The 11703-nt window shown below is 47.3% G+C and overlaps 2 protein-coding genes, 1 long non-coding RNA gene and 2 other non-coding genes across 6 annotated transcripts in view; 3 read left to right on the plus strand and 2 right to left on the minus strand.

Annotated features, from left to right (window-relative positions):
• TRAF7 (TNF receptor associated factor 7) overlaps positions 1–294 on the minus strand; it is a 48075-nt gene extending 47781 nt beyond the window's left edge. For both annotated transcript variants that reach the window (XM_050968584.1, XM_050968586.1), the window contains exon 1: positions 184–294. The gene's annotated coding sequence lies outside the window, so the exon portion shown is untranslated. The remainder of the gene's footprint in view (positions 1–183) is intronic.
• Positions 295–665: 371 nt separating this feature from the next.
• LOC127058508 (uncharacterized) lies at positions 666–2171 on the plus strand. The gene is made up of 3 exons (XR_007776391.1): positions 666–717; positions 1396–1427; positions 1756–2171. It is a non-coding gene; the product is annotated as an uncharacterized LOC127058508 (long non-coding RNA).
• On the plus strand, positions 1250–1330 carry LOC127058690 (small nucleolar RNA SNORD60). Its single transcript, XR_007776441.1, has one exon. It is a non-coding gene; the product is annotated as a small nucleolar RNA SNORD60 (small nucleolar RNA).
• Positions 1511–1595, plus strand: LOC127058688 (small nucleolar RNA SNORD60). Its single transcript, XR_007776439.1, has one exon. It is a non-coding gene; the product is annotated as a small nucleolar RNA SNORD60 (small nucleolar RNA).
• Positions 2172–5931: 3760 nt separating the features above from the next.
• RAB26 (RAB26, member RAS oncogene family) overlaps positions 5932–11703 on the minus strand; it is a 233785-nt gene continuing 228013 nt past the window's right edge. The window contains exons 7-9 of the mRNA XM_050968623.1: positions 9208–9264; positions 8547–8623; positions 5932–7914 (exon numbers count right to left, since the gene is read on the minus strand). Of these exons, the coding sequence (XP_050824580.1) occupies positions 7812–7914; positions 8547–8623; positions 9208–9264 (237 nt within the window). The 3' untranslated portion in view covers positions 5932–7811. The remainder of the gene's footprint in view (positions 7915–8546; positions 8624–9207; positions 9265–11703) is intronic.

Here is an 11703-nt window from a genome sequence, read left to right on the forward strand (position 1 = left end):
CCTCCCCGGGTCTCCCCACAGAGCCCCCCCCGGACACAGATCCTTTACCCCTAGATGCCCCCCCACCTGCCCTACAGCTCCCCCTCGTGATCCAGCCGCCCACTGCCCCTCCCCCTCCATTCCCCGGCCCTCAGCCTCAGGGCCGGGACCCCCATCCGGCCCCGGCCTCGGCCCCGCACTCACCTGTCGGCGGCGGCGGCCCGACCGCGGCTGGCCGGTACCGGCCCATAGCGATCTCCTGCCTGTCCAGCGGCTGCCCCGGCGCTTGCTGGGCCTGCCTAGCCAGGCCGGAAGCGCGGGTCCCAGGGCTCCTTGGGAATTGTAGTTCATCATCGCTAGCGCCCCCGCCCGCTGACCTTCGGCTGTACAGAGAACCCCGTGCCGTATGGACTACAAATCCCAGCAGCCCTAGGCCGCCTTTCTCTGATTGGTGCTCATCTGCTCATTCTATGCTGCAATCCATGTCACTATTGGTCACTCTTGTACGTTCGTCACACCTATTGTCCAATCGCGCGGCTAAAGACGAGTCTCTCCTAGGACTGGCGCGTAAGGGGAGCAGCTACCAATTAGAGCCGGGGGAGGCGGGGATTAACCGAAAAGCGTATTTGTGATTGGCTGTGCGTGAGGAGGGAGCCTGCCCAATGGCGGCCCGGCGGCTGTGGCTATAAAAGGGGCGGGAGGGCGCAGGCACGTTCTTTTTGCGCGGCGGTGGCTGAGGTGAGGGCCGTTCGTTGGCGCGCTGGGGCGCTCCCTGGTGAGCGGGGCCGGAACCCGCCCGGCCCCGGTGTGGGGTGCGCGCGGCGGGGCCTGCCTGTGGGGAAGGGCTCGGACGCGGGGCGCTAACACGGTGTCCAGCCCTAGTGTGGACGGGCCAGTGGCGACTGGAACCGTGTTCGCTGGGCGTGGCCGCGCAGCCCGGCCCCGGCCGGCACGTGTTCAACGCCTCCTGCCTTGGGAGTGAGGCTGGTTCCTCGTGCGAGCAGGGCAGGGCGGCCTGGTCCCGTGCCGGCTGGGTGGGGCCACGCTTGGCGCTGCGGGCAGGGGTACCTGTGTCAACCGGGGACCCGCACCCCCGGCCCGCTCACGTCTCACGGCTGCCCTGTGTCCGCTCCAGCCTGTGTCCGGCCAGCATGCTCCTAATGCGGCTGTTCGTTCTCCTGTGAACGGTTACTGAGGAGCGCCTGCCCGACCCGGAGGGCAGACAAGCTGCTGCTGTGTTAGCTACTGCAGTCCACGTCCTGCTGAGGGCAGCCTGTGATGAGCTCTCCACTTGACACCTCCTATGAGTATTGCCCAAACAGTACTTGATTATGCTTGGTGTCTGAGGCTGCACACTGTACTTGTAACTGCCATGACTTGTTTGAGATGTATTAAGTGGTGTGTTTGGTTTTTTAGGTTACTTGATGCTCTGGTCAGTGCAAGTTGAGGTAAGTCTAGACCAGTGATTCTTGTTAAAATGAGGCCAAAATGAACCTGCATGTTTCAGTAGGGCCAGCAAACCCTAAAATTGAGCCAGTGATGAGCTACATTATTTCTGACACCTCACCTGAAAACTGTACCTGCAGTATTTGATGATGCTTTTTTGGGTGAGGCTCAGAAGTTTTAAATCTTGTTCAGGTAAGGGTGAAAATCCTCTGACAAGGACTGGAATAGAGAAGTTTATAGTCTATGGGGAGGGGAGTCAGTTTGCAACCTGGCTTAATACTTTATTTGTATTTACTGGTTGGAGTTTAATGCTGCTGTCTCCCTTTGTAGGAATGAAATGGACCAGAAGAGCTCACTTCCGTTGTTGGCATCAAAACAGCTGTAAAGCTTATTAATTCAAATGCAGAGGCTTTAATTTGGATTTACTTTAAAGCATGTGAGACCTGTTATGCGTTTTGAATGAAACATGAAAGGTATAATGTATGAGTGAAATGTAAGTTATTAAAAAAGTGAAACAATTTGTGCTGTTTTTAATGTATGAGACTTGCCTATTGAGTCACATAACATGTCAAAGATAAGTGTTCACTCCTGGGTGAAGGTTGTTTGTGCAGATGGAACTTTCTGGAGTGCTAGTCTAAACTGCCATAAAACTCACTATTGTTTCAAGGGCAGGGGGCATTTCTTTGACTTTATCTTTACAAATAATAATATATAGAACATAATACATTAAATGGTTAAAACAGGAAGTGCAAGTTTTGCCTTTGTGATAGTACCACTACTGGTAGTTGTATTCCCCCACAGGCTCTTTTCTAACAAGCAGTACAAAAGCAGCAGAAAAATATGCTGTTAAAACACTGGTGTGGAAGCAAGAATAAACATTTATCTGGAAAAGACTGTCCTTAATTCCATGCTGCTTTATAACATGTAGCTTTGGCCCAAGCTTCAACAACCCTAACCTCAGCCTTATTCTTGTGAGGTGGGGGAAGATTTAGCCCTGTTTAGTCTTATGGGAAAACTATAAAGTGATGTGCCTAGGGGACACATCTAGGTACTGGCAGAGAAAGAATCCAGCTGTCCTGAATCTCAATACACTTCCTCTGAAGTAACAGCTAAAGCTAGCAATTCTTCTGTTTTCAAAGATGGTTTTGGTAGATATAGTCCAAACAAACCCCTCTTAACAAAAGCTAGGTAACACATTTTTGCCAGATGTTTAATTCTGCCATAGTTGATGCACTGAGGAATTCTTTGGTTTACGACTCTGGCCTTCAGTAGTGGACAGAAAGCTGTCTTGATATTTGGAAAAAACTAAGTTGCATGGAGAAACAGCTGGAGAAAACTGGAAACAGTTCAGTAATAGCAGGGAGATTATATTGGATAAGGGCAAATTTGTGGCAATACCAAACAACCTATCTTGTTAGTCAAGGAGAATCTGAGAATGGCCTCTGAGCTGGATACTCATTGAAAATTAAGTGAATGGCACTCAAATTTTCATTCTGCATTTGACAAACATCTAATGCTGAGTCAGTGGGTATTTGATGGTATCCTGAACATGGTAGCCATGGGATGGGTCAGAACATCAAATATAAAAGCTCTGCTAGCAGTTCAGGAGTAGAGGTTGGTGTAGGATGCAATGCTTTTTCCTTGGTGGAAAATGACAATGTAGGCTTTAGAGGGAGAGAAAGCAAATTGTTACAGAATAGTCCAGGGGTAGGCAACCTGTGGCACTCTTGCTGCCTGGGTCCTGGCCACTGCTCCAGGAGGGCTCTGCATTTTAATTTAATTTTAAATGAAGCTTCTTAAACACTTTAAAAACCTTATTTACTTTACATACAATAATAGTTCAGTTATAGACTTCTAGAAAGCGATCTAAAAACTATTACTGGCATGCGAAACCTTAAATTAGAGTGAATAAATGAAGACTTGGCACACTGCTTCTGAAAGGTTGCCGACCCCTGGAATAGTCTCTTCACATCACTGGGGTTAAGCTGAACTGTCCAGTCTGTTACTAGCAGGATTTAATAGTAAATTCACTATAGTTGGTGAGGTGCATGTCCAAAGAAGAGTGGAAGGTTAAACCTCAGATTTAACTTGACTTGGAATTATGCAGAAAACTCTAATTTTTTGTAGATACCTATCATGAAGCTGAAGCTGTGGCCTAGCCTACAGCAGTAAACAATGTAGATGTTCACGCCTGTATTTTTCTGCTCAGAACATTGGACTCTGTCTAGAGCAGTTGGGGAGATTTGAAATGCAGTTTACCTGGCAAAGCTGTTCCTGCCTGGGTAGGTGTGTGATCTTTCTTCCCTGGTTCAATTCAATCCAGCAGTGAAGTCAATTTAAGTGCTGATGGAAGGGAGAGATCAGAAATAGTAGACATGCTTCCTACAGCAATGGAGGGGTTTTTTTTTGTGGTTAGGGTAACTAAACAGTTGAGGGTGTTGGGTTTTATTTTTGTTTCTACTCAGCTGGGTGCTCTCAATGTTGAAAACAAGATACAGTTGTGAAGACTGAGGCTCATTTAAAAAAAAATTTATTAAGAGGAACAGAACATAAAAACTGTAAAATAAGTGACAGCAAGTTGTTAGTGCACACAACACAGGGTTCTTAGGCTTGTTTATGATTGTACTGAATACTTCCTTGCTTGGGGGCAGTAAAAGCAGATGCCAAGAACTTATACAAATCCCAGGAAGTGCTGCAGTAGAGTAGTTTGAGAGACTGCAGAAGTCAATCAGCAGAAAGAGGGCTTGAATCAGGTGCAGTGAGATAGCCTAGACTTTAAAAATAAGACTTAACCAGAAAAAATATCAGCTATTTGATACTGGTTGTTAAATTTCTGCTAGTAAAACAATGTTTGCTTCACACTAGGGGGATTTAATTGGGGAGGAAGGCAGGAAAGCACACTGCAGTGATGCTGACTTTTTTTTGCTCACTTAAATATCTGATTTTTAAATACTTCTCTACAATCTGCCAGCAGGAATAGAACGGAGGTGGGGGTTCTTTTCAGGTTTATCAAAGACAGCAAAGCTCAAAGGATTATGCCCTGCTAGGAGAATGGCAGCAATCTGCCAGAACTTTAGGATTAAGTATTCTGGAAGGACTTTGCAATTAGTTATCACTGTTGGGCCTCTCCATACAGTGAATGAGACTGATGTCTTGCAGTGGGGGATCCCCATATGCTTCTCAGTACTGAGAATATTCAGGTGCTGTTAGAGACACCTGAAAAGCAGTTCTTTTAAAAGCAGAATCTAATTAACAGTTTTTGGTTTATGGGTGATCTCATTAAGTTGGTATTCTTTCAGTAGTAGGCAGGGGAAAGTACTTTATTTAGGAGCCACCAGAAAGCTCTGTGAAGGACTTTGCTTAGCAGATCAAAAGGAGGAGGAAGTGCTCCAGAGGCAAATTTTGGCCAGATCCAGACTGTCACTGCCCAAATGAATCATAGTGATGCTCTAATGTCTCCATGTATATTTCTCCTGGGTCCTCTCCTAGCCCCAGACAACTACCTCTGCCTATGAGTTCTGAAAATACTGTACTGACTCAGAATATTGGTACACAGCCAGTAGCAGCAGAATCAATGAATAGGAGTGCCACTTATCTCCATTAATATTCTCAGCCAAAGAGGTTGAGGCTGGCTAGCTAAGAAAAAACCTGTTGCCATCTGGGTGGGCAGGACAGAGCTACTGATGTTAGCAACAGAAACAGCAAAGCTCACTTGCATGCTGTAATGCCATTGTCCAGACTCATCTCCTTAATCTTCAACTCCCACTCTGCCCTTGCTGCTGCTTGCAAAAAGTGAAAACTGCCATAAATTAGACAATTTTAGGGTGTATAGTTCTGTGGTCTAGTGTGTGACTCACAGGGTTGTTGCAAACACAGAGGGCAAGTACCTTATTTGTAGAAGGTAGCCTCTTGTGAGGAAACAATGTTTGTGCTGCAGTTACTCACAAAATAGTTTCCCAGAGAATAGGCACAGCTGCTCGTAGGAGAGATCTTAAACCATCTTTGCTTTGCTTGAACAAATGCCAGTTAAAACATGCTGTCTACTTGCATCTTTTCTAAAATCCACTCTGCTCCCTGCCTGTGGCTTCTGTGATCTACCAGACACAGCTCTGAGGCAGAGAGAGTGGGGATCAGATGAGTATGCTGAATCGAGTGCAGTAGTTGCACTTTACGGGGCCCTGCTACAGGGCACACTAGCTTCATGGAGACAACTGCCAGGACATGCAGTCCACATGATGCATTTCATTGCCTGCAAACACTGGCAGAACAGCACACTGAGTCCTATCCAGTAGCATGCCGGGGAGGGAGGGGGGGGGTCAGTTATTTATAGCAGAGAGCTGGGATTTATCAGCATCTCCCTCATCAGGCCAAGGTTCATATGTTGTTGCACTAGAATCTAGAGCAGGTATCTGCTGCAGTACTGTACAGCTGTCCAAAGATTTTCATCAAAATATTTGACACAATCAAATTTTTTGGTAAATATTTTTGAAGAAAAATGTTTATTAAAATAAAAAAGCTTACAATTTTTAAGCAAAAATCTGAAAAAAAGTAATGGGAAATTTAAGAGAAAAATTCCAGGAAAAAATAATTGCCATGTTTTGACTAGGTCAGGATTGCAGCTTTTGTTTTTATGACTCTTCCTTGCCCTTCTGCTGCTACTAAAAATGCATCAGACTGACCTTAACAGAGTATCTCTATTTTTAAAGTTGCAATTCTTTGTACAGCACTCGCCTTTAAAGCAGCTCGTTGAGGAAAAGTAACTCTGAGGCCACTGCTTCAGTGGCTGTGTCTGAATTTTGCATTCCTTTCAAACTCCATGCTCCCATTGGCAGGAGCAAGTTACAGGTGTGGACAGAATGCAGCATCACAACTCAACTCAATTCTGCTGAACAGAACAAGGGGGTGGATTTTAATGAGCTAAGTAAATCCCCAACCTGCTTGCAGCTGGTGGGGGTTTGATTTGCTGATTAAAATAACTATTTCACAATTGTAGTGGGGTTGGGAAATTCAGTGCAGTTAATCCTGATAGTCGTAAATATGAAATTTGCAACTATCTGCAGTTAAAAATCCCCTTTTGGCAACAGTGTCTCTGAACTCCCCCAAACATTGCATATAGAAGTGCATTACAAAAATAACAGATTCCAATGAACAATGCTGGCAAAGGGCTTTTAACAAATCTGTACAGTTAAAACCTATAGCATTCTCCTTGATTTTCTTTAGCTGAAAGCAAGATCTAGCCCAAGAGAGTTTTAAAGAAATCAAAGCAGCATTGCAGTCTGAAAATGCTATCACCCACGTTAAGATAGTTAGCATAAGCTGCAATATGTTGGGGGTTTTTACTTACTCAGAATACTAGAAACAGCAATAATGGAGAGCAAAAGCCTTTATCAAACATGTAAACAGTCAGTGTGTCTCTGTACAACAGGTATGTTTGCAGGAGCTTACTCAAAACCAGACAGCTAAGCTGTTGTCTTCTGCAGGGCAGAGCGGGAGAAGCCTCTAGCAAGGAATTTATGTTACACAACATGGTAAAACTGACATATGTAAGAAGGGAGAGACTACAAAAATGTTTGCCTTGAAAACAGGGGTCTTTCTTGGGCATGTTTATAGATCTCTAATACACACAAAATATACCCTGGCCCAAAATGTTTTCATAATTGAATTCTTGAGTGGGAAAAGAAAATTGGAATGGAGCAGGGTAGCCCAGAAACAAAGGTGTGGGGGTAGGAGGGTGGAGTTTCCCTCAGTTGTATAATACCACCTAGCACTTCTATAGCGCCTTTCCAACATTAATCCTCACAGTGTCCTCTGCTGCTGGGTAAGTATTACCATCCCCATTTTACAGGTAGGAAAACCGAGGCACAAGGAGGTCAAATGACTTGCCCAAGGCCACAGAGGGAGTAAATGTCAAGAGCTACCATGATTATGAGTTCTTGATGTCTAGGTGTGCATGCGGACAAGTACCAAACTCCTCTCTGGACACGTTAGAGAAAGTCTGCATCAAACCCATGTCAGGATTAGCAACCATTAGCTCGTAGGAATGGACAGGTCCCCAGTGACTGATGTGGGACAGACAATCCCCCTGGCAGGAACTTGGAAGTTTTACACCCCACCTGAAGCAATCACAGCGTGTAATTAACGACTACTACTACAATGGAGTGTTGGGCCGTGGTGCCTGGAATGTCGTGGCTGCTCCAGAGCCAGTGTCGGAACGACCAAGAAAGACCCTTTTCTTCTGCTCCTTTCACTCCACATGTGAGCTCACCTCTACGAGAATACACAGACAATGAACACACATGCACATCCTGTCTACGAGGAGGGAGTGTGGCACATGAACACTTGGCATGAGGCTCTGTACAGCTGCCCTGGCTCCTGGAGCCTGCACTTTAGGATCTGCAGCATCCCGAGCCTCTGACTTCCTTCTTCACGTAGTCGTGGAGCTTGAATTTGGGCTCATTGGGCAGCTTCATGGACCTGTGTTTCAGCTCCCTGCACGAGAGACAGACGTGAGGTTATCGCTTTGCCTGTAAAAGGAACCCCCGGCCGCAAATCACAGGCAGGAAAAGCCTTTACTGATGCCATCTTCACCTGGGCTAGGTACTTAGGCTGTGGTTCAGGAAAGTGTCTCTACTCAGGAAAGCACTTAACCACATGGTTAAAGTCCCACTGAAGTTATGTTTCAGACATCAAGTTAAGCACATTTAAGTGCTGTCCTAAATCAGAGTTATAGATGCAAGACAATGTAAGAGAGAGCCTTAGAATCAACTCATCTTGCTCCTCAGATACAACTGTACCAAAAATTAATGGAATTCAGAGTCAACTTCAATGGTTTTTAAATGGCCATTTCGAAGAACTTTCCCCCCCCGCTTATACAAAAGAGAAACAAACCCCAGAGGCTGGTTTAAAGATGGGGGCTGTGATTCTGTCTTGATGGCAGGAGACGGCTGGGGGTGAAGCTAGCTGACCCATGCCGTACCATAGCAATGGCAGGCGGTAGTTTTTGTTTCATTGGTTAATGTTCAATGAACTCGTTTTGTGGCAGTGAGGGAAGGGAGCAGAGATCTGGGTGCGGTGCAGATTGCATTCCAACAGGAGAGGCAGCGGTAGGCCAGTTAACTTACTTTGCAATGGCCGTAAAGGCCAAGTCGACGTTCAAGCCACTTTTCGCGCTGGTCTCCATAAAGGGCACTCCGTACTCCTGCAAGACAAGACATGGCTGAGTACAAGACCCATCAGTGGCCCAGAGCAGGCCATGGGTTCCTGCTGTCCGCCTGGTACAAGAAAGCCCAGCTCCAGACACCAGTCTCTAACAAACCCATCCGACTCTGACTGTGCGAAGTGACAGGCTTTGGAACCTGACCCTGCCAGAGAGGGTTCTCGAGGGGAATGTGGCATTTAGGGGAAACTCAGGGAGGACAGGAGGGTTTGCTGGGAAAAGTACCAGGAGGAGGGTTATTCTGCAAAGCACTGAAAACAGCAGCGAGGTGGCAAAGTGAGGGCAGCGTGAGGGGTGAGGAGGAGCTGGGAAAGCACAAGGAGAGGCAGAGAGCAGGAGAGGGAGGGGAAAGAAACACAAGAAATGAAAACATCAAGCAATCCAAGGCAGCACCGCGCAGGCTCCTTCCCACTACAGACTGGCCCCTGGCCCACCCTTCAGCATCGGAGGCTCACTGTTTAGCTGATGTAGCCTCACAGCTTAACCGTGAATGCAACTTTCCCAAGCAAGTGCAAGCAGCAGCTAATTTAGCTGAGCGAAGTCTTGGGCTGCGAGGGGACACGTACCTTGGCTAATTTCTCTCCGTCTTCCCTTTTTACCACTCTGTCCTGAGTCGAATCCACCTAGCAGCGATAACAACAAAGAGCAATTTGCAATGGATCAGCAGAGCAATGTCAGGCAAAGCTATGGAGTGCAGGCTGACATGGACATGACTAGTACAGTCACTCAGCATCCCCGCCCCACCAGTAAATCACATTTCACTTCCTTTACCAGAGAGCTGGGCCAAAGGATGAGGCTTCTTTTCTCCCATATATGTGCTGGGGAGACCAGCTTGAGTTGCTGGAGCCGGGAAAGCACAAAGAGGGCAATTTCTGTGCCATGATTTGTTGCTCTATGAAAGAGGGCCTATGTTCTAATGCTCAGAGCAAGAGAGAGAATTGGGACTTCTGGGTTCCATCCACGGCTCTGTCATTAACTTAACCATGAACAAATCCTCTTAGCTACTCTGTGCCTCAATTTCCCATCTATAACATGGAGAGACGAATACTTCCCTGTGTCGCAGGGGGGATGAGAGACAGCATTAACTTATGCCTGTTGAATGCTCTGAGATCCTTGAATGATGGCCCAGTAGAAGGCAGAAAGTCTAGAGTTATCGAGTTGGAGAACTAAGCAATGAATCGACACACACTCGACTTCAGCCCCAGAGAGAGATTAAAGCTGCACTTGTCCAAGGAGTCTCCTGCAATGAATGGATGGAGTGGCAGGGCTGCCCTAAATCGAGTCAACAGGGAAACAAGCACACATCTGATGTTCTCTCTCTACCCAGCAAAGATACAATCAGCCCAGGTCAACCGCTGGGTCACTGATCTCTGGATAAAGGGAAGGAGCCATGCGCGGGCTCAGGGGTGCAGAGCAATGTACCCTCAGGGTGTGGAAGAGTAGGCTGGAATGGAAATTAAATTCAACAAGTTCCAGATGGGCTCACCAAGGCATTCACTTCAAAGAAGTTCCTAGAGACACCCCGGAACGCACAAGAAAGGCCCTTCAATAGACCACTGGTCCATGCACACCCAGGCAGACGCATGCAGGTCCCGATCAGACTCAGCATCCAGCAGCTGGCATGATGCAATAAACAAGAAGTGTCTGCAATTTGCTTAGGTTAGCGGAAACAACCAGCACTGCGTTGGAGTTGGCCTCTCGTTCCCAGCAGCAGCCCCCTCCCCGGTAACGGGAAACGGAAAGGCTAAGGCTGGATTTGTAGGTGAGGAGATCTGAACGAAGACAAGAGTGATTCTGTTCATTCCCAAAGCTTTGCTTCCAAGTCATTATTCCCGGGAGGGCTTCTGTAATGTTCCTGCAAATCAGCTCTTACAGCACCAAGGCGAGAGCAGTCGCAGGCCGACAAAATTGGAGCCTGGTATCAGAAGAATCTGACAAGCATGCCTGGCTCTGGCTAGCGCAGCTCCCGCTGTCAAACCCAGGGGAGCATAGGCAGGGCAGCCAGAGAAGTGCCAGGCTGCTTGGATCCAGAGGGCACCTGGCCTTACTGGTTGCTGCCCAGGTTGAGGATGCAGCTGGTTGGGATCCACGCTAGTTTACGAGTGAGTTGGGTCCAGCCTTTTAACACCTGGCCAGGTGAGCAGTCACAGTTTAGGTGCCCAAGTGTTTATCACTAAGGAGAGAGAAGGCAAGGATCTGTCCGTCCAGATCTCTGCTTCTCAGGACGGAAAGCAAGTGCTGAACCAACCCTCAGAGAAGCATGATCATTACTAGATCCCCACAGGCAGGGACTGACATATATCTAGACTCTACAGACACCTCTTCATTCCTCCCACTAAGGACCTGCTTTGTAGACTGGGGAAGAAACCTGCCCCCATGCAGCTCAGTAAAGCAGATCTCCAGGCAGGCCTGCGTCTTCCATACCGAACATGCCCCTGTTCCTCCAGAGCCTACCGATGGAAAGCACCTCTCATGGTTACCCAAGAATCAAACACTGGCCAAGAAATAACCCACAGACCCAACCTAGAAAAGAAGACATTAAGGGGGGACATCTATCATGGTCTTCAGCTACTTAAAAGGCTGTCATAAAAAGATGGAGAAAAGTTGTTCTCTCTTGCCACAGAGGGCAGCACAAGAGGCAACGGGTTCAAACTACCGTATTTAGATTAAATCTCCAGAAAAACTCCCTAACTAAGAACTGTCAGCCAGTGGAGCAGATGCCTTGGGAGGTCATGAAAGCTCCTTCACTAGAGGTTTTCAGAAGGAAGCTGGAGCCGTCTGTCTTGGGAGATTGAGGCCCAAAAAATACTGCATCTTCGCAGTGGGTTAGACGATGGTTCTGTGAGGTCTAGAAGTCTAAGCTTAGGTCAAGTAGCTACATTGCTCAGGGCTGTGATGTAATTAGGTCAGCCTCACCTCACTGTAGACACAGTTAGATCAACGGAAGAATTCTTCCACTGACCAGGGGGTGGATTTACTACAGCGATGGAAACCCACCTCTGCCACTGTAGTAAGGGCCTGCACTACAGGGGCTCTCGGCCCACATTCTCCCCCAGTGGAAG

The sequence above is a fragment of the Gopherus flavomarginatus genome, chromosome 9 (assembly GCF_025201925.1).
Source record: "Gopherus flavomarginatus isolate rGopFla2 chromosome 9, rGopFla2.mat.asm, whole genome shotgun sequence".
Lineage (NCBI taxonomy): Eukaryota > Metazoa > Chordata > Testudines > Testudinidae > Gopherus > Gopherus flavomarginatus.